Raw genomic sequence first — 27,401 nt, 5'->3', positions numbered from 1 at the left:
ACTTCTGGTTTCACTGCCCAAATTATTGCCCATCTTACCTCTGGCAGCTTGGACCAGTTGAAGGACTTCAGGGCGTTTGTTGGCTGTGGGATGCTCTTCTTCTTGAGGGCAAAGCCCAGAGGTGCTCCGGGGGGAGGCATCACCCCATCCAGGGGTGGGGGTCCAGGAGGAGGTGGGGGACCGCCTGGAGGGGGTGGTGGTGGGGGAGGCGGTGGGGGACATCCCCCTGGGGGCGGCGGTGGTGGTGGAGGGGGAAGAAGGGATCCAAGAGCTGGAGAAGGTAAAGGGCCACCAGGAGCTCCTGGTGGTAAGGGAGGTCCTCCGGGGCCAGCAGCACAGATCGCCCTCTGGGACAGAAAGAGAAAGGGGACCAGTCATATGGAGATGGGGGACACCACCCAAGAAATGCCCTCATGCCAATTTTCTTTTTTTTGCCAAAATTTAACCAGCACAGGAGGCACTCAAGGGTTTCAGCACTTCTGACAGGTCCAATGCAGCTGGAGAGGCAAAATCACCTCATCACCAGGGACAGTGATGGAATGTCCTGAGTCAGAAGGGATCCATAAGATCACTGAGTGCAACTCCTGTCCCTGCACAGGGCAACACCAAAATTCACATCATGCGGCTGAGGGTGTTGACATCTTGGTGGCTCTCCCAGCAAGCACCTTGCCCAGTCCCCTGTGCAGCTCAGCCTCCAGAAACCAGCCCACAGTGTTTGCAGGAGCTTTGGGACTGGGCCACAATGGGAAAGAGGTTTGGGGCCTCACCCTGTTCATCTCGTGGAGTTGTGCTGTGAGATCTGCCACCTGCTGCTTGACCTGCTTGTGCTCGCTGGACTCCTTCTCCAGCTTCTCCTTCATCTTGTTCAGTGTCTGCATCATTTCTTCCTTTTCCTGGGCCTTGGCGTCGCACTCCCGCTCCTTCTTCTCCAGCTTCTGCTGGAGCTCGCTGTGCTCTGAAACAACCCCATGAGACCACTTCTGGGTGACAAACACTCTCTTTTGGTCAATGGCAGCATGTGGGGGACCAAGCCCCACGCTGCCCTGCAGAGAAGCTGCACAGTTAAGAAAAAGGAGTGCATGCTGTGCCTTAATACCCTGTCCAAAGCCTCTCCATGAAAAAATGAATATCTGCTTGGCCCATTTCCCTTGTGAGCCCCATAGCGTGTTATTATCTCAGCCAGTCAATAAAGCCTGCAAACTCCATCCAGCTAAATACCTGTATACTTATCCGTTTAGCTTACCATGCATACTAAGGTTCAAGTTAACACCATGCATGTCTCCATCACTCACCTTTTCTCATTTTTTCTGCTTGCTCTTTCCACTGTTTCACTTCATTTTCATTGACTAACCTAAAAGACATGTGGCACGTGAGACAATCCTACCACAGTAAACAAGAGACAATCACCTGCAAGAAACACAACTGAGCAAGCCTGGGCAGTGGGATGTAAGGTTCCCAAACTGGTATTTCTAACACTTCTGCTCTGATTCCCCCAGCTGGGATTTTGCAGGGTGGGATGTGGTGCTGTCTCAACAGCTCCAGGGACGCTGGCTTGTCCAACCGAGGAGCAGAAACATTACCAGGTGATAGTAAGTGACGACTAAGGAACAGTGACAGCAGCAGTCAGGGGAAATCATAGAATCATTGAATACTTTGGGTTGGAAGGCACCTTCCAAGCTCATCCAGTCCAACTCCTGCTATGAGCAGGGACATTTTCACCCAGTGCAGGTTGCTCAGAGACCCGTCCAGCCTGGCCTGGGATGTCTCCAGGGATGAGCATCTACTGAAGACACAGAGGCTGAGCTTAATTCACCTGCACATCATACTTAAGAGGTCGAAGTGATGCCAGCCCAGCAGGGATAACCCCTGTCCCTGTCCCTCTCGCCTGCCAGAGCCGAGGCAGCAAAGCCACAGGGGACCGTGTTGGTGCTGCTCAGCATCCACCTCTGGGAAAGGCGGGCGAGTACTTACATTCGGACGACGTTTTTAATATTGAAGTTTTCCAGGGGAGTAGCATCTGGGTCCTGCCCTTTATCACTCTGGATGACGATCTGCTGCACGATCCTGTCAAGCAGCAGCCAGTACTGGACGGTGTTGCCACTTCTTTTATCTGGAGGGGGAGGAAGGGAGAGAGTTTGGGGAGCGTCAGGGAGGTCGCTGCCAGCCCTGGGGAGAAGACATGGGCTGCCAAGCCCCTGGCAGTCAGGGGTTTCCTCGTTTTCCCCGGTACTCACAAGGCATTTGGAGACAGTGGTGCAGGATGGACATAAAGTGCGGGTACGCCTCGGTGTGCGTCAGCCTCTTCCTCGTCAGCTCAAACATCTGAGTCGCACTTTTGGTGTCAATGTGGACCTGCGAGCAGGAGCCAAGTGAGGTCAGGCCATCAGACCAGCGATGGCACCTCCTGTTTCCCAAATCTCAGCTCCAAACCCCATGAGCCATCCCCACCCCACGCCTGATGGACAGACAAGCCCCACTGCACTGCAAGAGGCAAACAGCACTGGTTGGCAGCCAGAGGAGAAGAGGGATGAAACAGGCTGTAGGATGGAGGTTGCAACAGAGCAGGGCAACAGGAAACAGATTTACAACCTCCACATTTTATCCAAAAGACCGCACTTCATCCCAGGCCATGTAAGCACTTTTAGAAGGAACGATGACATCGAGTGCTGGTGTCTGCATCAGCAATGTTCATACTCACCAGCTCAAATCTTTTGGCAAATTCCAGTTCATCTTCATTTCTAAGCATTTCGAAAAAATCTAAGTGCCTGAGGAAAGGAAGGGGCAAAAAAACCCCACAGTTAAAAGCAGATATGAACGTGACAATTAATTAATTGCAGTCAGCCAGTCTGGCAGCAGCTCAGAGACAAGCAGGACTTGGAACATCAACTGAATCTTCAGTCTCGAGCTCTCAGTCCCCACAGCCTCTCCAAGGAGCATTTTGGGATGAGAAGAGGAGGAGGAGGGCTGGCAGCACCCCCCAGGCTCCTGATGGCACATCCTTCCCAGCTCAACCCTATGTTAGAGCGCAGCAAAACCACACCAGGGTTTTCCCCTCCCTCTCTGGTGACAGCAAAGAATTTCTTCAAGAGGGGCGAGTCCAGACCCACATGCTTTCCCCAAAGGCCAATTCCATAAACCAGAAGGCAAGGGCAAAAATAACCAGTGGGCTGAGGGTCACTACTCACCGGTCAAGGGTTGAATTTTCGTGTTCTCTTAGTTTATCAATGACTGGCTGGATCCCAAGCATGAGAAATTCATATCTCAGATGGAGTCTGAAATCCAGGCTTTCCTGAAATGGACAGTGCTGCGGTCAACACAATAAAGTGCATAACCTCAGAAAGCTTATTGAAATAAACCCACCCCAAACCCACCAAAACACCTCCCCCTTCAAGAGCCCCTGTGCTCACCACGCCTGCCCCCTGGCTCAGGACTGCGTTGATAAAGGACATGATGGCTGTCTTGAGGCTCACTTCATCTCGATACCGCCCCGTGCTCTTGTCCAAGTCATTGATCAGCGTCTGTCAAACAGACAACATCAGTTAAGAGCTCAGTGACAACCCCAATGCTGCACAAACGGCCAGGGGATGGATGCAGGAACAACTCCTCATGATGCTCCTACAGCCCCTGTAGCAACACACTGGTGATAGATCCCCAGCTGCAGCCCACCTCAGCACCAGTTTCGGCTAACATCAGCCCATCCAGGTGTGCTACAGCCTTGCAGAGCTGCAATCCCAGCAACTCTGCATAAGCAAGGATTTTTTTTTTGAGGGGGGTGCTACCTTAAATAACTGGTTCCTCACTCTTTACTGAGCTGCAGACCTCATCAGGCAAGGTTCTGGGGTAATTCTCAGAGTATCTAAGTTGCAAACGGCCATAATACATCATTTTCAAATGGCATTTAGATATCCAGGAGGAGGAAGGGACAAGAACACTGACTTACAGGAGCTGAGAGGTGAGTTGAGACCGACCTACCTGAAAACGAGTCCGTTCGCTGGCGTACTTCTGGTAGTGCAGCATTGCCTCCAGTACCTTTTTGTGGCCCCCAGGAACCAGGCACACAGCGCCCATGATTTCCAGCACTGCCACCTTTGTCTTAATATTCTCCGTGCTCAGACTCTGAGCAATTACGTTAATACTCTCTGAATGGGCCAGGACGTGAGCCCGGCCCAGAGAGTTGTTCATTAGTGCTTTTATGCATCCAATGAGCGAGGTATGTATTCGAGACTCTGCCGTCTCATAGTCCATGCTTTTGAGAAAGTTCAGAATACACGACAAGCCATCCAGGTCGATGAACCGGGTAACAAACCTGTCAGAAAGAAGGTTTTTAGCTTTAAAACTAAATGCTAACGGACCCTTTTACCCTCCAGCAGAGCTAACTTGTCTGCTGTTGGAAACCCAGGACCTTCTTATATATTCTTATATATATGGCCTCAAGTTGCATCAGGGGAGGTTTAGATTGGATATTAGGAAACATTTCTTCAAAAAATGATTGTTGGGCATTGGAATAGGCTTCCCAGGGAAGTGGTGGAATCACCTTCCCTGGAGGGGTTTAAAAGATGCATAGACAAGGTTCTTAGGGACATGGTTTAGTGCCAGAATTAATGGTTGTACTTGATGATCTTGAGGGTCTCTTCCAACCAAAATGATACTATGATTCTATTATTTTTTCCTGGACTTCAGATAGCAGAAAGCCTACAGTCCACAGACAGGGGAGGAGTTGCAAAAATCAATTTAATCAGTGCCCAGTAGTGTAGGCAACCAGGTATCATCTGTACAAGGTTGTGTAGAGCTAGGATATTTGGAAGAAAAACAGCTAACCCAGCCATCAGCACAAGCTCTTGGGAAGAGGTTACGAGTTTGCAGCCACACTGCTGCAAAACCTTCCCAGCCCCCAGACTGAGCCTTAAATAGGACAAGTTTTGCACAGGACTGGAAGAAGCTCCCAAGCCCTGAAGTCACCTCCTCATCCGTCTGACACCCCAACATCAGCCAAGCCCGTGATGCCTGTCAGGCTTTCTGCCCCTCCTGCCTCACCACCCACATCTTTCTCCTCCCTTAGACACATCTCACCAATTTTAAGGGATTTCTGATTTTTATGATGACTTATAATGGCACTAAATAGAAAGCAGACAGCAAATACATGGCATTGCCCCAGGCAGACTCGCTCGAGCAGGCAGACACAACACTGCAGGCTGCTCAGGCATTTTAGGACCTCCTTGCCCAACACCATCCAGGCTGGGTGTATTCTGGTTTGGCAAAAGGCACAGGCTCATAAAGCAAATGAGCCAAGAACATCCCAGCACTGGGATGATTTTAATTTGAAACAAGCCACGCCGATGCATGGCAACAACAGGGGTAATTGCAGACTCGGGGAAAACTGATCTCTCTGCTTCAAAGCCTGCTCTTCTTCCAGCCAAAGTCAATAGGAAATGTGATGTTCACTTCCCTGGGAGCAAAAGCAGGTCCAACAGGTAAAATTTTCTAGAGAGCCTGCTGGATCCTTCTGACTTCCAATCAGAAAGACTTGCAAATCACTTCTAAGGACTTTGCCAAGTTTCATGGCTGGGTACCAGCTCTGCTCCCAGGGCACTTGCAGGGAGTCGGCACCCAAGAGGTCCAGGTTTCACAGAAATTGGGTGGTCACCCTCAACCCCAGGAATTTCTCACCAAGTATCATCACCAGAAACATTGTAAAAGAGAAATGAAGAGAGGAATGTATTTGCAAGCAACAGCAAATATGTTTCTTTCATAACCAGACCAGGTCGTGCATTTCTTAATAAAATACTTTCCCATCAGAAAATGTTGACCTAAGGCATCTTAAAGGTTTTGCAGATGTGAGCATGCAGACTCCAGAGAAAATAATTTAGGAAAAACTGCAGACATTCAGAAAGAGTCCCACCCTTTCTTTCTCCTCCCCATCAAAACCTCCTAGCAACATATTTTTTTTTCTTTTTGCATTTCATAAAAGCTTGAAGATTCATGTGATTTTATTCCTTTAAAAAGCGCAAGAGAAGCTGAAGTTGAAACAAAGGGCCTGGTTGACCAACAAAAAATGGATATTTTTAAAAAATTTAATCTGGAAGGAATTTTTACATTCTGTTCCAATGAGAACAAAAGCAAATTTGCAAAAAAAAAAAAAAAAAGAAAAGAAGTCATCTGATTTGTCTGAACAGATGGGAAGGTCCTGGTAGCTCTTGGCCACTAAAAGGACCGAAGAAAAGGAACAAAGCGACAAGAGGTGAACTGAAAAAAGCAAGCAGCGTTTCAAGGTCCTTGCCTCCCTCGTCCTGTGCAGCCCTATTTATATTTCTACTTAATCCCCCGCTCTGCCAGAGAACTCAAATCCAAACCCATGACCACAGTGATAAAGCCAGGAAAGCAAAGGGAATTGCCTCATTGGTTTCGTCCGCAGTGCAGTCTTCAAACTTTCGATTGTTTTATTTCTCTCCTCCTCATCTTCTTTCTCCAAGGCGATCAGTGTTTTTCTCTGCAAAAGAGAAAGGCAGATGTGAGAGGGGAGGTGTCCCCATGAAACACGAGCACCTGTTGCCCGCCATGCCAAGCCATGGGGATGGAGCTGGGACACTAAACCCACTCTGGAAGTCTGAAAGTCATAGAATCACAGAATACCAGGTTGGAAGGGACCTCAAGGATCATCTGGTCCAACTTTATGGTCCAGATCCTTATGGCGATTGCAGGACTTGGCAAAAGGGGCAGTTTGGAAAACCTGATGTGGTCTGCAAGGAGACAGCCTGAGCTGGGCACTTCAGGAAGAAGGGCTGTGGACAGCAGGACGAGTGGGTGGCTTCAGCCTGGAGGTGCTGCCTGCAAACACCCAGACAATTCGTTAGCACATGTACAATTAAGCTGCCAGTGTTTGGGGCACCACAAGCTGGCAACACCTCAAGCCATATCAGTTTCAGAGCAGCGTTGCTGTTGGCCTTGCATCTCCCTGAGCACTTGGGTTTTGTCTCAAAGCAGTAGGGAATGAACATCGGCTAGTGCTGAGTGAGGCCACAAGGAACCCAGCACCCTCTTTCCCAAACTGGTCTCCACCAAGACCAGGCAACATGCTGGCCTATGCTGACCCGAGACAACTGGGAGAGCTGGGTAACCACCTCGAGAGGACACACTTAGCATTGTCCTGTGTGATCATTAAGTTCCAGAGTTAACACCCTGCATGTAGGAGTAGAGTCACCCCAAATTGCTGACCTGCAACTCATCCAGACAAGCCCATGTTGGAGGATGCTCACAACTATCCCCCTGCAACCCTCAGACTCAGAGCTGCAATCCAGGCAAGGAGCACCCCAACTCATGGGCTCTGGATGTAAATCCTGGTATGGCCCACAATCCTCCAGGAAAAACACTTTATATAACAAAAAGGTAAATAACTGCATCACAGTATCCCATAAGAAAGTGTCCAGCTGAGCCCTGCCCAGAGATGCTGCAGATGACATCTGGGTGATGAGAATTTTGATGTATTTCCAGGGCTGGAGGGGGCTGTGAGGATCACAGAATCATAGAATGGTTTGGGTTCAAAGGGACCTTCACAGCTCATCCAGTGCCACCCCTGCCATGAGCAGGGACATCTTCACCAGCTCAGGTTGCTCAGAGCCCCGTCCAGCCTGGCCTGGGATGTCTCCAGGGATGGGGCATCCACCACCCTCTGGGTAACCTGGGCCAGTGTTTCACCACCCTCAGTGTAAAAAATTTCTTCCTCGTGTCTAGTAGGATGCAGGGGGCTAAGCCAAGGTCTACTGGGGGTCCACAGAGGGAAGGTGCTAAACTGGGGTGAGGGAGAAGGAGGGGTCCTTTAGTGGTACCCATGCATCCCAGCAGGTACCCATGTGCCCCTGCAGAGGAGGTGGGGGGCCCAGGGGACACCCCACAGCCGGGAGGGGACAGGACACTGCAGCCACGCTCAGGTCAGCCAGGGTGGGTCCTGTCAACCCTGTCACTCCCAGGCCTCCCAGTGCAACCCACTAATGGGCATTAGGGACAGTGGCTGCCCGGGCATGCACGGGGGCATGACTTGCGCACCCCAACTCGTGCAACCAAGGCCACAGCTAAAGCAACACCCCAGGTGCCTCCTGCACCATCTGACAGCATTGGGCCCTTAAAGATGTCAGGGGGAGCCCTGCCAACACCAACCAAGGCTAAAAAAAAAGAGACAAGGGTCGCAGCAGACATACAGAGCTGTGCTGACCCTTACAGTGTGTCAGGGAGACCAAAGCCACCCTCCAGGCACCTGGCGGGATTTGATCACAAGATCTGCTCAGGCTCAGGGCTTTGACCGCTGGCAGCCCATGGCCAGTCCCAGGCACCCCTGATTCCCAAATGCAAGCAGCTTGTTCCCTTCTCAGCCCACAGCCCCCTGCTCCACCCCTACTCCCTCACCCAGCCGGGCCTTCCCTGACACCCTGGCCCCGTGACAGCAGGGCAAACATATGGAAAAAAATACAAAAATGACGCTTTTCTTTTTTGTTTTCCATGCTGCTGCCATCTCTAGTGTAGTGGCCACAAACCTCAGCACCTTCATCCTCCAACAGCAAGAGCGAGAATGGAGGGGCTCTGAGCTGCACAGCTTTGCAGGAAATAAACTGTATCTCCTCTAGAAAAGAGTGCTGCTTCTGTCTCACCCAGCAAGATATCAACAAGAAAGTATGTCATAAAATTACTTTTAAGCACACAGGCACGTTTGGCACAGGGCACTCAGAGCCACGGCAGCTCTGTCGGCCCTCGTGGGGTGGATGAACTGCAGCTCGTGTTTTGCCACGGCTGCACAGTGCAGAAGGGTGTCCCAGGTACAAAACGGTAGCATAGTACAACCAAATGGGCTCTTTACAGCCTGGTGGCTTTATACTGAAAGTTGCTGCTGTTTGCCATCCGTCTCACAGCCTCCCAGCTTGGGGTGAGATGAAATACCTTGTGTGCTCTAAAGGGGTTCGCAATCACCAAAGCGTTGGGGAAATACTCACAGCAGCCATTGAATTCAGCTGATCAATATAAAACTCCGGCCAGCTGGTGGCTCCTTTATTTTCTTCCTGGTCCTGGAGGAGGGGAAAAAAAGTGAAACAAAGACAGCAAATCAGTAAAAATAGTATTAACATGCCCTGCCCTTGGTGACCAACCACCTCTCAAGTGCCCTTGAGCTACTGCATTATTTTATATCAATATAAGTGTGACTTTCTACACTCTGAGTTCACCACTGACAGCTCCAGCTTTGGGAACATTACCTGATCTATTCAATTAGTATATTTTATATACGATCTATGTTACACCACCTGCCTGTGACCAAACTCTGCCCCAATGATACTGCATCAGTCTTGTGGTTATCAGCTTTGGAGAAACCCAACCGAAATTTTACATTCAGATTTTTCTTGCACCTACTCTTCAGTGCCCTTGAAGTTTTGGCTGCACAGCCTTGGTGAATGTGATTTGGGGGGAAAAATAGTCTCTTACAAGTAAGGAAAAGTGAATAATGTGACACAAATTAGGCTCCACTCCTGGCATGGGACCATGACTTTACCAACACCCTAAGAGAGACTCCAGGCACAACAGACAACTCCTCTGGGGGCTTCATTAGTTGTTAGGATGGAACATGCACCCAGCAATGTCCCCCATTAAAGGATGTGACCCCTGGGCTCTTGATCTATGACAACGAATGATGCACAGCCTCCTTTGGTCATCGCAGTCTACAGCTCCCTGCATCTGGAAGGATATACAAGGGGTTTTCAGGTTCTACCGTGTTCCTGTAGGACATGGCCAGTAGGGCCCAGGGCAGTGATCATCCCCCTGTACTTGGCACTGGTGAGGCCACATCTCGAATCCTGTGTGTAGTTTTGGGCCCCTCACTACAGGAAAGATCTTGAGGTGCTGGAGCGAGTTCAGAGAAGGGCAATGAGGCTGGTGAAGGGTCTGGAGCACAAGTGAGATGAGGAGCGGCTAAGGAACCTGGGGGCGTTCAGCCTGGAGAACAGGAGGCTGAGGGGAGACCTTATTGCTCTCTACAACTATCTGAAAGGAGGTTGTAGCACGGAGGGTGTTGGTCTCTTCCCCCAGGTAACAAGTGATAGGAAGAGAGGAAATGACCTCACGTTGTCCCAGCGGAGGTTTAGATTGGATATTAGGAAAAAATTCTTCATGGAAAAGGTTGTCGAGCATTGGAACAGGTTGGCCAGGGCAGTGGTAGAGTTACCATCCCTGGAGGTGTTGATGTGTAGATGTGGTGTTTAGGGACATGGTTTAGTGATGGACTTGGTAGTATTACGTTTGTGGTTGGACTGGATAATCTTAAAGTTCTTTTCCAACATAAACAATTCTATGATTCTATGACTGAAGAACTTCGAGCCCAGATAAATTACACTTCACACTGCTTGCAGCAAGTAGGCAGATTGAGAGAATACTTCAAAATCAGCCATTTTCCCCACTGTATTTTCCTAAAAACTTCTATCAAAAGAAGAGAAAGGATTGACAGCAGAAATGCCACACAGGTCTAGGTTGTAGAGTCAACCAATACCATACAAATCCCAGGCATCTCTCCTCATCAACCCTCTTCAGTTCACAGTCTGACTTGCTGCACAGCTTTGCCCCTTCTCTAACTTTCAGCAATGTTTGCAAAGGTCATCCCACACCGCAGTCGCCTGTGAGGGTGGGAGGTGGACAACCTCCTCCTCTGCTCCCACGGCTGTGCATGCAGACAACTACCGATCCTCTGGATGATTTCAGCGAGCCCAAGGAGCAGAGTCCCAAATATTTACTGCGGTTCAAGAGGCATACGTGAGAAACGTTCGTGCATCCAAACTTCCCAAGCTGCAGCTTGCCAAGATGAGAACACACAGGGTCAGCGATAGGTAATTTGGACGGGACCCAGCTCGCTCATGAGAAGTGCAGAATGTCCCCACAGTACAAATGGTGTCCCTGGGGACAGCACAGTTATGGCACCCATGTGTGCCTTGGACATGGCCCTAAAAAGCATTAGCTCCTGTCACCTCCTGGACATATCACCAGAGGTCCTCCCTGTTACCCTAGGGTACCATCAGCACCTCTTATAAGGAGCATCCCTCTCCCACCAGTGCTTCCAGCAGTGGCACCAGCTGGGAAGGGCAGCAAGGTCCCCACCGTGGCACAGCACCAAGAGGTGTCCAGATGCACCCAGCCAGGAGATTTGGGCAGGGAGCAGGACCCGTGTTGAGGAATGGGGTGGCGGCAGGGATGGTTCATCCCGCGTCCCAGGGCCTTTCCACATGGTGCACACACCTGCAAGGCGGGCAGGGATCCGGACCTGCTGCTTGTTTAGGGCTGAAAGGAAGCAGTGGAGCAAAAAATAAAGGTCTCCGGGGGTGGGGGTGGGCAGAGGGGAGGCTGAACAACAAAATTGGCTAAACTGCTCATTTATAATTAACGTGCTGCATTATAAATATTTCCCTTTGCTCGGCTCCCTCGGGCTCTTGCATTTCCTCCCTGAAACCCCCAATTTAGAAAGTGCTCTCAATTAAGTGCAGCAGAACCTCATTAATTCAGATGAACAGCTGAGCAGGCTCGTCGGAAAGGACCTTCCCAGGCAGAGGGGAACTGCACAATAAAGCCGGCAAAGATCAGGGCACGGGTTTCCCTTGGCTCACTGCAGGACACTTCTCAGTGGTAATTACTGCGGCTAATGGTCTACAGCACACTGATAAACCCCTTTTTGGTGCATTTGGTGGTAGTAAAGAAACCCCCCGACAAAGTGATGAGCCTGAGGGAAGTGACTCAGAGGCAGGAAGAGGGAGGAACCTCTTTGGGTATCACGGTCTGAAAGGGTGAATTGGTAAGATGGTTTCCCAGCAGCCAGGATGGGTCTTGGGGATGCGAGTTTTGCAGCCTGCCTTCCATGAGGGACGCCCAGATGTGGAGATGAGCACCGCCAACACCAGCTCTCCAGGATTCTCCATCACATCCCATCTGGCTGCCACAAGGGACACAAATATCTCCCAATTTTTTATTCTCTGAGCTGTGTCTAGTTGTGTTCACTCTCTTCTCAAGAAGAACAGAACTGAGGGCTGATCTGAACCCCACTGACAGAATCACAGAATGTCAGGGACTGGAAGGGACATCAAAAGATTGTCCAGTCCAATCCCCCTGCCGGAGCAGGAACACCCAGCTGAGGTTCCACAGGAAGGTGTCCAGGCGGGTTTGAATGGCTGCACAGAAGGAGACTCCACAACCTCCCTGGGCAGCCTGGGCCAGGCTCTGCCACCCTCACTGTGAAGAAGTTTCTTCTCAAACTTAAGTGGAACTTCCTGTGTTCCAGTTTGTATCCATTACCCCTTGTCCTGTCATTGGTTGTCACCGAGAAGAGCCTGGCTCCATCCTCCTGACACTCACCCTTTCTATACCTGTAAACATTAATGAGGTCACCCCTCAGTCTCCTCTTCTCCAGCTCCAGAGCCCCAGCTCCCTCAGCCTTTCCTCACACGGGAGATGCTCCACTCCCTTCAGCATCTTTGTTGCCCTGCGCTGGACTCTCTCCAGCAGTTCCCTGTCCTGCTTGAACTGAGGGGCCCAGAACTGGACACAATATTCCAGACAGGTCGGTGTTGTGCTGTGGTTTACTATGAGCTGCTCTTTGAGGGGCAGGCTGATGGCTATAACAACACAGTTCGAGGACAGGTATCCTTTCTCATCTGCAAGATTTACATCAACATCCCTTGCTGTCCTCCAAGAAACGGCCCCAACAGACACACGTGCTCTGCTGCAAAAAATTAGGAAACCCCAAAGCTGTGCATCCAGGGGCAATCTTTGCCCCATCCCCTCCTTCACTTCCCACCCATTGCCCCTGACACCCACTTCTTCCTTCCAGAGACCTGGCAAAAATACAAATGGCATCAGCTGCAGCCCCAGCACCGCTGTGCCCTCTCCTTGCCTCCGCCATCCCTTTGTCCCCAGATTCCGTGCAGGGGGCTGATGGATGCTGCTGCTGCTCGGCCGTTTCACGCCATGGTGGCAGTGGTGAGGGGCTGTCATGGTGTGAACTCGATGATGAAGCTCCATCCCCTCCGTCAGTGCTGGTTGCCACGGGGAAAGCAGCGCCCGGTCAAGATCCCGCATTAGCAGGAGCTTCTCCAAGCAAAGGTCACTGATCTGCCAGCTCCACCCATCCCTTCGCTCTTCCCAGGAAGATGTCGCGCTCCCCAGCCCTGCCACACCTTGGTGACAAGGCTGACACTTCCACAGCCTGCCTGCCTCCCCCTTGGCACGTCAGCAGATCCCCCACCCAGACTGCCCTTGCTCTTCCCAGTGACCACCCTCGGGACGCTGGGCGGCAGCACAGAGGAGATGGTGGCTCAGCCAGCAGTTCACAGGCTGGTCTGAGCCCTGTTTGGGCACCATTACACCTGGAAGGTTCATCTCCACAAGCTCTGGCCCCTGTGACCTGCAGGACCACAGCTGCTCACAGCACGTCTCCATGGCACTGGGGAGAAAGACACCTGTGAAGTTCCTCAGTGCTTTGTTACAGCTGCTAGCAACACCTTTTAGATGGCCAACCTGCAGGAGACATCTCCATCTGATCCAGGAGCCTCCTTCCCACACTGGTGGTGATGGATCTGGAGCTGCTCGGGGATAATGGAACTCCAGAGGACAGCTGGCTGGGTTCCCCACCCACCTGATGTCCAACACACCAGGTTAGATCCTTCAGGGTGAAACCAAATCAGAAGGAAGGGACTGGTTTACAGCAGCCAGCTCCAAGCAAACCCGAGAGAGCCCTTCAGCAACAACATCCATGACTTTGATGGTTCACCTCCCCCTTGGCACCACCTGCAAGGCCAGTCTGCCCCAGAAGAACTTCACACCATGGAAGTCATAGTAAGAGGTTAAAAAAAGAAAAACAACAAGCCCCTTCAGCTAGGACTTGCTGCACCAAAACCAGAAGCAACCCCCTTTGTTTTTACACATCTTCCTGATCGCATTTTTATTTTGCAGTATTCCCCACCCCTCCTTGCTGCTTAAAACTGGCAGCAGCTGGCAGCCCATCATGTTTTGGCAACTTCCCCCCTCCCTGCCTGTTGTGGATGCTCCACCTGGGTTCTGTTTTCAAGGTCAAAAAAGAAGCAGACAGTGGTGGGGATGGGTTTTAAAGCTGCGTGGGAAGTTTAAATTCAGCCCAGCTCCATCAGCATGACCAAGCCTTTCCCAAATGTGCACTGGTGGAGGTTTTGTCCCACCATATCTCTCCAGGTTTTCCTCATCCCTCCAGCCACCAGGTATCCCTGCAACAAAATATAAATGAAACTAAAGCCGTTTCCTTGTACCCTACCAAAGGCTCATGGAGTGATGCCATGAAGGGCTGTAATTCTATCAGATTCTCCTCGAGTTGGGATCTTGGGGTCCAAACCATCCCATCCCAGCCCACTCTGTTTTTCCATAGGCTAACACTTCCTATACCCTCTCCTCTACAATTACACACATGCCCTTGTACACTTTTCCCAGGGTTTAAAAATTATGCTCCCCATAAGCAAATACAGCATGACCAGATGCCTTTCTTAGTCAGCTGGTTCATTGTTTGAAAAGCTTCGCTTTAAAATCCAAAAAGATTGCTAACAGATGCATTTTTTGGCTGGAGAGGGAGAAAAATCTTACTTAAACAAAAGTGTGTTGTGATTGGAGCTAAAAAGGGAATTACCTTTAAAGATAAAAACTATGAACATTTCCTATTGAAAAATACCCCCAGCCATGCAAACGGCCCGATTTTCTCGGTCAGCCCGAGGAAATGACACCTGAGATGACATTTCAACCTGCTGCTGAAATAACCGCAGGTATATCTGGAGGATCAGGGGCCATGAAACGTTTCTCAGCCATCCCAGGTGACCCAGGAGCTATTTTTTTCCCTCCTTCCCTTGCATGCCATCTTTGTCAGCTTTTGCTCCAAGTTCTGCTACTGCAGCTTTTTGCTTGATTTTTTTTTTTTTAAATAATTTATGTTTTTTAAATGAATGGAATAGATGGAAACAACAGCCCCGTGAACAAGCTGCGGGACTGAGCTACAAGAGGAAGAGCGAGCTGGAAAGCGAAGCTCTCTGGAGGGAGCGGGTGGACGGAGCAGTTAGAGAGGAAAGAGGCTGTTTGGCTGGGAAAAATAGTATTACTGGAGAGCCATCACTCATTTCCCTATTTATCACATTTTCCCCCGTTCTCCTCTGCAAAAGCACCACCGCCACCTACTAATGCGAAGGGATCCTGGTTGCATATCTGATGTCTGAGGAAATTTTAGATGTCAGCTTTGCTTGCTGGGGACAGCTTAACACTGCCAAGAGCTACGCACTCGGCGTTAGCAATGCCAACGGGTTTTCAACACAAGCTTAAAGAGTGCAGCATCGCTTGGCGTCCCACAGGTCATTTTTCCTCTCCCCTGGCTTTACAGATGCTCAGAGAGCTCAGCCGAATCAAAATGGGGGGGTGCAGAGCCAGATCCTGCATTCACATGAGCTGGTTTTCACTACCGATCCCTTCCATCTGGTTATTTATGCTGAGCTTCTGCCTGAACACAGTATCCACTCATATTTTAAGGCTCACAAAAATCACCTGGTGAGCTGCTTTAATAGCTTGACATTACGTACATCAGCTGGCAGGAGACAAACCTCCTGCAATTAAGAGGTGCTGCAGACTAAGTGCAAAGTGTTAATAATTAACTCCCTTTGGAGCATGGCCTCCTGAGAAAGGTCATCCTGAGTCACCCTCTTCCACTGAAGCAAAGCGGCAGCCAAAGAAACGGTAAAGCTGGAAACCCTCCTGCTTCCTCCCCGTGCTTCCGAGCAATATCCTCTCCCGGAGAGCGGGGCCAGCAGGGAGTGAAATATTTTGGGATGAGGTATGAAACGAGTCATCATCCAGAAATACCACTTCTAAAAGCAGATTTCATCCCGCTGTTAATGCATCTCCGCCTTTGCATTTCCCCACTTTATTACAGCCATAGAGGGGACTGATGACTTCAAAGAATGTCTCTCCAATAATCTTTAAATCTCTCTCCTGACCTGAGCACTGCACGGCTGCTGGATTTAATGCAGACTTCAGTTCCCGCTCGGGTTTCTGCTGACAGACTCGCCAGCCCCCATCACAAGATGCTTTTTATCTCTCTGTCCCCACTCCTCCCCATCCCCAGGAGTATCACAGGGTGATGCAGGTGGGATGGGACCATGAGGAGTTCATCTAGAACAACGCCCTGCTCCGAGCAGGGTCAGGGTTGGGATCAGCCCCAGCTTCTCCATGGATGGAGAATCGGGGAGGGACAAAACCTCCACCCTGTCCAGCTGGTACTGTGGGCTGGGATAAAAGCAGCTGCTTGCAGGGCAGAGAAACTAGGATACGGGGCAGCCGGCCAGGGGAAAATGTTCCAGGGAAGGAAATGTGCCTGGGGAATAGCTGCTTTTCCCTTATTTCCTCTCGACAAGCACTGCCAAGGCCAGGTGCTGCCAGCTCCCTTTTCAGGACAACCCAGCACAATAAAATGATTCATTTTCATCACCTTTCACCAAATCTTGCCCATCACAGGAATATGTAACAAGCGGGATGCACTCTGGACAGCTGGGCAGGGCGGATGACACCAACGGCAAATCAGAAGAGCCAGAGATGGTGCATGGCAGCAGGGAACACGCTGAAAGGACAGATATTTAGATGTTTTCTGTGGTGCACACACCTTTGCCTTTGATGGAGGCAAGGGAGTGCCCCAGCTGTGCAGGCTACAGCCACAGCACAAGATATTTTGCCGCTCACCGAGATGGCATCACAAGTAGGGAAGGAGCAGCTGAGAACAGCCAGAGGAATGAGGACCAGAGCAGAACAGCAGCCAGGATCCAGCCTCGATGGACCTGCCCCAAGGACCTCTGACCCCTTCTGTGGCTCCATCCTTCAACACCCCCTGGGACCACAGAGTTTCTCAGTACGGTTTCTAAAAAACCATAAGCGCAAGGAGGTGCTGGAACAAGGAAGAGGAACCATCAGCTCCATCTAAATCCTGCCCTGGGAGATTAGATAACATGTAATCTCCATTCACAATAATAATTACATGGCTTTGCTTGATTTAAGTCTCTGTTGTCTCCTGTTATCCAGACACATCAGAGCACGGCTCTGCTTATCCGACAGGCAGCGATGAGCGATCATCCCCTGCCTGTTTTCTTGATTCAGACCAGTGCCTGTAATTTGTTAATATCTCTTCTGCCTTCCGATTTAAACCTCGAGCATGGTAGGTCTCTGTCTAACAATAATACAGAGATTTCAGGGGTATTTATGAGAGGCTTAAAACTTAATCCTACATGAGCAAGGTAAGCCTGCTTTTGGCTTAAAACACAGCTGGAAAATCGGGTGCCATCATTTCAGCAGGAGAAAAGAGGCATTAATGGCAGTGATTGTCCTTTGAGCAGGGCCAGGTGACCGCCAGCGCTGCTGAGCCAGCTCCTGCAGGTTAGGGGACATAGCAGTGAATCTGGGAACTGAATCACAGAACAGTTTGGGTTGGAAGCGACCTTTCAAGAGCATCCAGTCCAACCCCTGCCATCCTCAGGGCCATCTTCACCCAGCTCAGGTTGCTCAGAGCCCCATCCACCCTGGCCTGGGATGTCTCCAGGGATGGTTCATCCACCACCTCTCTGGCCAACCTGGGCCAGGCTCTCACCACCCTCAGTGTCAAAAATTTCTTCTTCATGTCCAGCCTGAATCTCCCGTCCTTTAATTTAAAACCATCACCCCTTGTCCTGTCGCAACAGGCTCTGCTAAAAGTCTGTCCCCATCTTTCTTATCAGTCCCTTTTAAATATGGAAAGGCCACAATAAGGTCTCCCTGGAGCCTTTTCTTCTCCAACTGAACACCCCAACTCTCTCAGCCTGCCCTCACAGCAGAGCTGTTTCAGCCTCAGATCATTTTTGTGGCCTCCTCTGGACCCTTTCCAACAGGTCCATGTCCCCAGCTGGTGGCATTTCCCTCACAGGGCTCGGTGTCCTTCCATCTACTTGCGAGACTGAGGATTTTTGCCTCATTTCTCCCCACAGTGGTACATCCTGCAGGATCTCTGCTTTGGCCAAGTCTGGGAAGGCAAATGAGTCCCAGCACAGATAGCTGGGGGTAATTCTTGTGCCAGAATAGATGGGCAAAAATCTTCATTTTACTGGTGAAAAAGAGAGTGATTTTGGCCACCTTGCAGGCAGCCAGCTCACAGAACCCCACCTGGCTTGGGCTGCACACCCCCAGGAGTGAAAGCAAACAAACCAAAGGAGGAAGGCGGTTGAGGCCATCTCCTCCATCCCGGAGGGACCGTGAGAGGTGGCACCAGCATTGCCGCACACTGCAATCATGGACCTGACGCAGCCACCACAGGCTTTGATATATCGGTCACCTGGGCTTTGATTTGCCCGCAGATGAACCTCAGTTCCTGACCACTATCTAAAGGGTGATGCAACTGAGCTCAGATGTCAGCATATCTCAGCACTGGGAAGATGTCTGTGCATGTTTTCAGCTTGAGAAAGCCATCTCAAGCCTTGCAGAGCGGACCAGTCACACCAGCAGCTTGGCAGACAGATCAGTGGAATAGCATCATCACTTGTCTCTTATCAGCGGTATCTTGGTTCCACCCATGAACCTACAGCCCTTCAGTGCCCCAGGGGTGACACAGCTTCACCCTAAAAGCAACCTCTGCACCACCGGGCTAAAGCTCTCACAGGCCATGCAGAGGGGACACAGCTTCCCCACGGTGCTTTCCACTTGTGTCGTCCTCTGGGACGAACTGGTGGGAGGACAAAATTTCATGGCAGCAAACTGGAAACCCAGGGAAGGCTTTTGGGGTGGCTGTAATTGGGCCCCCAGACATCAGCAGAGAAAAGTGAAGCCATGAGCGATGGTGACTGGAGCTGGCCCCCACCACTGCAATGCCAGCCTCAGTGGCCACGGAGCTCCACGTTGACCCGCTCGCGCAGGCAGGGCCCCACATGGGGTGGGGGATACCCACATGGGGTGTGGAGACACCTCCTCCAGCGTGAAAGGGCTCAGGACAAAGAGCTATGCACTTTGGATACTGAAGACCTCGTTGGTTGCCCTTGCTTCACCAGGGCCATCCTGAGGAACAGACACATTTCTACAACATCCCAAAAACCACTTGGCATCCCAAGAGAGAGCTGTGTCCACCCTGTGTCTCCTCCCCACCCTGCGTGGGAGGGAAGGGGATCAGCCCCTGGCCACAGCATGGATGAGTCTCTTACCTTCTTCTTGCTGCAGTAGATCTGCCACTTCTTCTCCGCTGGGAGCGCAAACATGGCCTCTCTGTGCTTGTCCGTGAGGTCAAGTTCATCCTGGAAAGTGGAAAAAAACCCACAAAACATACAACTTGAGTACACAAACAGGTGACAGCACAGCACTACCCCCCAGAAAAGCAATGTAAATCAATGTGGGGCCACACCACAGCGCAGCAGCGGTCCCGCAGCATCGCCCCGTGACTATCGATTTGTTAGGGCAATGCTGCTGATTCTCATCCCGCTGTTGCTGACCTCCCCCTGACTCCTGGGCTACAGCTGGCTGCTGGGAGGATGGGGCTGCAAACCTTCCTGCCCTGTTCCTCCCAGACATCGTCTTCATTGTTTTTAAAGGCAGCAAGTGTTTTGGAAAGGACATCCATGAAGCCGTTACAGCTGCCTGCAAGACAGCCTGGCACAGAGGATTGAGAGCTCCAGATGATAGACCATATCTAAGACACGTACAGAGAACAACAATTCAAATAGGACCTTTCTTTTTTAGCATCACATATAACTGCTTCACTGAGCACCTCGAGTGGTCCAGCACATTTCCATTGCTGACACCTTCATATCATAGAAAACTGATTTTGGATTTTTTTTGGCTTTGGGTTTGTTTTACTATAACTAAAAATAGAAAGAGTTTTTCCTAATATCTACAGTTCATAAAGAGGCACATCCTCTCCATCAAAACTGGACCACGTATTGTCTAGCAGAAATAAAGCTGTTTACTGACTAAGACCTTTATTGGTTTATCTGATTTTATTTTAAAGGACACATCCATTTTCAACTTGGAGGCTCGGTTAGCAGCATGCTTTCCACCGGGATGCCCGAGTATTATCAAAGCCTCATCGCTTCCTGGTGCTAGATGTAGGTCAAAGCTTTTATCAGAGAACTAACTAAATAAAACATTCAGGCAGGGCTGGCAGGCTCATTGCTAAAGCCAATATTGATCTTACAACCACGGATCTCTCTCAAAATCAGCACCGCTGGTGACAACTTGCATGCTGGAGGGATGCTGGCGCAGTGGTGGGAGAGCTGGAAATACTGTAGAAGGTCACAGGAGAGCCCAGCCATGGCCTCCAGACAACACGTCCCACTCCAACAGGGGATTTAATCAAGAGGATCACCATTAAAAATTACACAATTAGAGTAGCTAAAAAAGGAAACCACATGGAGACCCATTAAAATTTCCCTGATTGAATAATAACACTTATCAACTAAAGCTGGTAGCCCCTGGTATATCAGCCAAAGGTAACAGCCCCATTTGGTGAAGGATGAGCAAGATGCCTATGGGGAATGACGGGTCCTTGCATCAGCAAGCCCACATACCACAAAGAAATTCAGCTGAACTAATTAAAACTCATATTGCACCCAGTAGCCAAGGAAAGGAGCCTTCAGCTATCTTGCAACCCAAACCCAAGGGTTCTCCAGTACAACATGCTGCGGCAGAGGGCTGCTGGCAGTCCCGAACATCTCAGAGAGGCTTATACATCCACTTCAGGTATTAATTTCACTTCCCAATGAAATTACTCCTCAAAAGGAAAGGTGTCTTGGAGCTTTTTCTGTTACGTACGCATGGAGGAGCTTTGCCTCTTCCTTGACTTTTTCCCCCCATATTGACTGACTCTTCAAGCCACTGTGCTGCACAGAGCTGATGGTGGTGGAGCTCTGGAAGCAGACTTGCAAGACACCCTTCCAACAGAAATAAATGTGCTGCCACAACACAGGCTTGGAAAAAAGTAAGGGCTACGAAAGCTTGAGCTAAATCTCAGACACTTCACCCTGCACCCAAGGAGGAGAACCTGACTGAGGGACTCCTCCAACAAGCGCCACTTTCAAACCCCCATGTCCTTACAGTTTGGGAGGTCAAGAATTCATATCCAGCAAGCGATCTTCCCAGCCTTGGGCAAGTCTTGTCAGCCTTGCACGTCTTGTGCATGTGAAGAACAGAAACTGCACTCCATGTCCTTCTCCCCTTGTCTCTCCTCAGGCGACGAGCCCGTCAGATACCCAAGCTCTGCCTCAGCCCCAGTTCTGCAGATGTAAAGGTGGCCAACAGGATGACACCTGACACAGAGACTTGGCTGAAATTCAGCTTGTTGGAAAAGTCCATCTGGGAGTGTGGGAGAGGACGAGGGTCTCCTGATAATTATTTACCTCTGCAGTGAGGGTTTGAGTGAGTGCAGGAAAGCGCTTCCACTGCAACCCTGCTTCCCTGCCACGTGAATCTGGGATTCAGGCATGAAAGCACCAGTCACGCACATCTGTACTTAGGTCCTTAGAAAAATATTTATTGAAACTTTCAAAATACCCATACCCTAAAAATACAACTTGTGCAAATGCGAAGATTTATTAACCAAGAAAAAAAAATCTAAACTGAGCTGAAGCCTAAGCGGGAGCAAGAAGGGATAAAGCAGAAGAACATATTAGGTGCTGGTACAAGACAATGTGCAAACACATCCAAAAAAGGTGCAGAAATGCTTCTGAGTCTTGCACAGCACATTTCACTGTGCCCCTGCTCTAACATGTTCAGTCATCGCAGCCCTGCATCACTCAGTGACACCTACCTAATGACATCTTGAAGGATGCTTGGAAGAGGTGTTTAAATAAATACTATGTGGCACCCAGTGAATATGAACAATCTCACAATCAAACAGTGACTAATGACTCTTATTCTGAATTGGAACAGTGACTTAACTGCGAGGAGTCAGGTCTTCGCTGGTTTTATGTGTATGGGGATTCCTGCACCCACCTCCAGCCCTTCGCTGATGCTCACTGATGGTGTCTCAGCACTCCTTGGCCCCAAGAAGGCTGCTCAGAAACTGCCCTTCAAACTCCAAAAGACGAAGAGGGGACAGGAACGTCAGCCATTTTCCAGGGGCTCACAGACCACTGTACACACACAGCTCTGACAAAGCCTTTAGCAATTGCACGGTGGAGTAATAGCGCAGCAGAGAAGCTGTGCACAGCCTCAAACCCACATGCGCCTTCAATTAATAATCACGAGCTTGATAATTAGGTGATTCTAACTGGCAATTAATTCTATAGGCCATTTGCAAGCCATGAACTCCCGCTACACCATGCAATGCTGGCGGCTGTTGAAGAGCGAGGAGATAACCGGTGGGTCGGTGTCCATCACGCTCACAGCCCTCACCCCTCGCTTCAGCCTCACCCTTCACAGCTCTGCCCCATCCACCCAGATGCCAGCCACGGCAGAATCTGCCAGATTTGCTATTTTAAATATTTTTTTGGAATCAGGTCAAAGTATGTAAAATAACAGCCTCGTTTTGCTACCAAAAGGAAGTCTCTGCCCAGAGTGTTTTTTCTGGAAAGAGACACGCTTCTCTTAAATATTTATCCCATACAGTTAAACTATTCACCTTTAGATCAGGAAACATGTTTCCACATTAAATCTTCATTTGAATATGATTAAAAAAAACCTCACAGGAGAGCTTTGATTCTCGGCATGTGTTTGCTGTTTCTAGGGGGTAAATATTTCCGCACGGCTTGCTTTGCTGACGGCTCAAGCCGAGCAAACCTCCCCTCCCTCTGAGCACAGCACGAGATCCAGTGAAGGTGATCCCACAGGGTTCTCCGAAAGCTGCCTAAGAAACATGTGGCTCAGGCTGTGAGCACGATCCCATGGGCCAAACAAGTTTTTATCAAGTGATCTATAGAATCATACAATCAGAGAACAGTTTGGGTTGGAAGGGACCTTCAGAGCTCATCCAGTCCAACCTCTGCCATGAGCAGGGACATCTTCACCAGCTCAGGTTGCTCAGAGCCCCGTCCAGCCTGGCCTGGGATGTCTCCAGGGATGGGGCATCCACCACCTCTCTGGCCCTTTCCCTTGGAGGACACACAGCAGTATTCAGAGGGGATGCTCCCATGGCCCATACCTCTCCAAGCTGGCAACTGGGTAGCATGAGGAGCTCAGGTCACCAGCCCTCTGGTGCAACTCCCTGATCAAGCAGGGCTACCCAGAGTAAATGCCCAGTACCATGTCCAGATGGGCATGTCCAGATAAGGTCTTCGGGTAGACCTTATCGCTCTACAATGATCTGAAACAGGGTTGTAGCATGGAGGGTGTTGGTCTCTTCTCTCAAGTAACAAGTGACAGGACAAGAGGAAATGACCTCAAGTTGTGCCAGGGGAGGTTCAGATTGGATATTAGGAAAAAATCCTTCCCAGAAAGGGTTGTCAGACATTAGAACAGGCTGCTCAGGGAAGTGGTGGAGTCACCATCCCTGGAGGTCTTCAAAAGATGTGCAGACGAAGTTCCTAGGGACATGGTTTAGTGCCAGTGTTGGGTTAATGGTTGGACTCAGTGATCTTGAGGGTCTCTTCCAACCAAAATGATTCTATGATTGTATGGTTTTTGAGTATCTCCAAAGAGGGACAGTCCACCACCTCTGTTTTGCAGCCACCGTAGTCTCTAACCATCTCCTGAAGGCAAAGCCAGATCAAGCAGAAAAGTAAGGTACTGCCACTAGAAGAAATGTTTGACCCTTCCAGCAGAAAAGATATGAAGTCCAGCCTCAGAATCACACTACGGTCCTTGGTGCAAGCTCCTGTCCCTGCCACTTCACCCATGCCATGGTGGATGTTTCAATTAGCATCTTCCATGTGCTGAGAACCACAGGCTTTAATGGGGACAACAGCAGGAAGCCAGCAGGGTGCTGCAAATCTCCTGACTTTGAGAAATGATCTCCAGGATGAGCTGGTGCACCCATGGCTGCAGCACCTCAGCATGACCACCACTGGTTCTTCCCCCACATCCCACAGGTCTCATCGGCCACCAAACATTCTACAAGAAGTAGCGGGGGAGCAGAGATCCAATAAGGGACAATTCCCTATACAGGAGTCTGCACCCCAAAATACCTTCAGAGGTTGTAGGAAAGAAGACGAAAAATTTTGACATCTAATGCACCTTTCTGGTTGATAAACTGTGTAATTGTAATACATGGAGGAGACACGGGAAAATAAGGAGGTCAGCCATTGTCATAATAGAAATAAAAATTAATTAAAATTAGCTGTCTTGTTCTGGGTTTATAAATACATACATATGTGTATGTATATACACACACCCATATAGAAACACATCATCAGATCAATAAATGACCAACATAATAAAGAGCAAGTGAATTTACTCCTGACGGATGGAAGCACAGAATTGAGAAACCTCTGTGAGACTACAGCACATAAAGGCAAGACCTCCTGCATCCTCAAATTAAGCGTAAGAGATCCAAGGTTGCTCAGAAACAAAAGAAAGAGAAGAAAAATAGGAACAAAGAAACAAGTGGGAACTTTTTGGCAACATTTGGCATTAACCGGTACAGCATGGGAATTAAAAACAAATAAAAAAGGCCTGTTGCAGTCTGCATCAGCTTCCTTTCTCAGAGGTCATATCGCTTTTTCACTCTCTTCCAGGCATTCTTCTCCAAGTTCATCAATTTGATTTATCCCAGAACGCTGCAGTGTCAAGGGAAATGGCAATCAGCATTTTTCCCCCTGTACCTCATCTAATCTTCCGCTGCCCGCAGCCCTGGCTGCGATCTGCGCCGTAGTCCTCCACCGCAGAACCACCTTATTTAGCCCCTTATTCTCTTTTTAAGCTCTTTTCCTAAAGAAACAGGCTTATTAATCAGTGGCTGTGACAGTGCAAACAACTAACAGCCTTCACAGGCAACACGCACCGCAGGAGGAGATCCTCTATTTGCAACATTTATTATTCTCAATGTGCGCAGATTTATCTTAGTTTTCATTTTTGTTGTTTTGTTTTGTTTTATAGGAAGGTAGTGAATGAAGTCTTTTATTTTAAGTGTTAGCAATAAAAATACCTCCTTCCTATCACACATCTTCTCAGCCAGAGTACGCTGAGAACTGAAAAACAACCCCCCAAACAAACCAATCCCAGCCCATATTATCACTGTATATTTTTAATTTACCCACGACGCCCTGCAGCTGGAATTACAGAACATGAACAAAAATCAGCTATTCATATTTCTTAATGAATAAGCATAACAGATAGAAGATTTTTATTAATTTTGCCTTTATCATGTAATGAATTTTTGAATAAAGGAAATTGCCTACAGCAAGGGAATGAGTAGCAGCAAGGAATAACATGTAAGCTCTTCAAAGTGCTTACACCTAGTCAACCTCTTCCCACATTGAATTTTTGTTCCAGACTGTAAGAGAAAAGACCCCAACCCACCCTGCTCTGCAGCTTTCAGTTATTGACCTGAGTGGACTGGACAGACATAAATAAAATATGTATTCATTTCTTCTTCTGCAGGAAAGATTATGGCCATCGAGAGCTGATTTAGCTCTTCAATAAACTCTAGCTGCAGCTGGTTCACATTCCCCACAGTTCAAACACCTAACTGAGGCAGACAGCACGTACTGCTTCAATATTATTTTGTCTAATTAATTATTTTAATAGGCTAAAGGTTCTAAAGGTCTCCATGTTCCAATACTAATGTCTTTTAGAAGAGAAGTATCTACTTAGGGTTCTCAATCTTTTCTGTTGTAATACTTATCTGTAACCTCATATATCCTTTGTTTTTTTTGATTTATTGAGCTTGGCCTTCTGTGACCTTTTCATTGACATCATCTGGAAAACCTTCCTCCTATTTTAATTAACACAGGGTACTTCTACAATCTGAATTATCAGTCAACGAAGTTTTAACCTGAAGAGGACCTTCAGATCTAGAAACCCTGCAGATGGATCACCGCTGTGCTTTTTACACACAATTGTACATAAACCCCGAAAACAAAAAAAATAAGGTGTACTGGCCCATTATTTACTACCGTGATCACTAAAATGGATTAAATTCAGGTCAACCACTGCTCGGCATGACTGCCCTTTGGTGGGTGCACCTTGTACCATAATAAAGTGCAGCAGGCAAATACAGAAGAAGGTTTTGGATGTGGATTTCCCACCTATTTATGGACTGAAACAATTTCCCTTTTCGAACAGTTTCTAGATCCTGTCTTTGCTGCTGGTATTCCTGAGAGCTACTGAAGTTGGAAGTCAAACCAATGAGTCGAGTGAGGCTCCAGATGTCCCCTGCCCAGTGCAGATGCTCGCTTAGGAAAGCTCTGCATGGTTGGTCTGGTGCTAAACTGCTTGAGGGTTTCCTCAGCTAAGATCCTAGGAAGGGCATTGAGAAGGGGCTGGATGGGAATTAGTGGCTGCAAAGCCCCACACCAACTCGATCCTGAAAGATCTACTGCCCAAGATTTACTGCTCTGTGCATGGACCCTAAGGATGTGGCTGAGGGGAGCAGGAGTCAGCTACAGCCTGATGCTGATGGCAATGTAGGATGGAATTGTGCTCCTCACATACCTGTGGCTTGGGTGGGACAAGTGGTCCTCATTTCCCCACAACCATGGCTTGGGTCACACCCAGCATCCTAAGGTCACTTTTAACAACTTGAGCAGGTGCAAAGCAGAACATCACCCTATGGGGAGGCAATTTCTGACTGAGGTTTGACATCCAGCAAGATACCTAGCACAGGTGGGCATCAGATGGGCTTACAGATGTCAGGTGGTTTTGGGGAAGGATGCTGATCCCTGTAAATAACAGTATTGATTTGAACATCGGAGCTGATGGGAATTAGGACCACTGGGTGCTCAGGTAGGAACCTGCATGTGGGGCTGCAGAAAGCCTCAGCTGCCAAAACCCAGCCTTGGTGATGCTCACATGCCGAGGAACACCCAGACTCTGCCAGTGACAGATACCACAGTGGTACAGACAGCATCTGCGAATGGATACGAGGCAGATATGGCTATTCCCAGCAGGAGCATTTCCTGCTGAGCTTGGTGGTGAAGCACAACCCACGTGCTGCTCAATCCTGCCCATAACTCCAACACCACCACCCAAACACCTAGCGATCAGGAAGGAGAAGATCATTGCCCCATCTAACGAGGTCGGTACCCTCCATGGTGACCTGTGTCAGAAACACTGGAGCCAGCGCAAGCCAAAAAGCCTGAATGTCCCAATTAAGGTCACCGAATGAACCACCCAGGCATCTCCCAGTGATAAGGCCTCCTCTTTTACGAAGTGCAAAGTGGAAAGCATTTAGCAGGTAGACCATGTAATTTTTCCACTTCAGCTCTACTTCTCCTGGAAACAAAGGGGTTTCT

The 27,401-nt window shown here is 49.3% G+C and overlaps 1 protein-coding gene across 6 annotated transcripts in view; it reads right to left on the bottom strand.

The window, feature by feature from the left end:
- DAAM1 (dishevelled associated activator of morphogenesis 1) overlaps window positions 1–27,401 on the bottom strand; it is a 96,257-nt gene that overhangs the window by 25,390 nt on the left and 43,466 nt on the right. For all 6 annotated transcript variants that reach the window (XM_065838458.2, XM_065838460.2, XM_071809764.1 and 3 more), the window contains 12 exons: window positions 19,224–19,313; window positions 8,979–9,050; window positions 6,393–6,487; window positions 3,973–4,306; window positions 3,408–3,518; window positions 3,186–3,289; window positions 2,699–2,765; window positions 2,235–2,352; window positions 1,972–2,110; window positions 1,293–1,351; window positions 768–955; window positions 39–347 (listed from right to left, as the gene is read on the bottom strand). In XM_065838458.2, the coding sequence (XP_065694530.1) occupies window positions 39–347; window positions 768–955; window positions 1,293–1,351; window positions 1,972–2,110; window positions 2,235–2,352; window positions 2,699–2,765; window positions 3,186–3,289; window positions 3,408–3,518; window positions 3,973–4,306; window positions 6,393–6,487; window positions 8,979–9,050; window positions 19,224–19,313 (1,686 nt within the window). The remainder of the gene's footprint in view (window positions 1–38; window positions 348–767; window positions 956–1,292; window positions 1,352–1,971; window positions 2,111–2,234; window positions 2,353–2,698; window positions 2,766–3,185; window positions 3,290–3,407; window positions 3,519–3,972; window positions 4,307–6,392; window positions 6,488–8,978; window positions 9,051–19,223; window positions 19,314–27,401) is intronic.

The sequence above is a fragment of the Patagioenas fasciata genome, chromosome 5 (assembly GCF_037038585.1).
Source record: "Patagioenas fasciata isolate bPatFas1 chromosome 5, bPatFas1.hap1, whole genome shotgun sequence".
NCBI classification, from domain to species: Eukaryota; Metazoa; Chordata; class Aves; order Columbiformes; family Columbidae; genus Patagioenas; species Patagioenas fasciata.
This window is presented reverse-complemented; position numbering and strand designations above follow the sequence as displayed.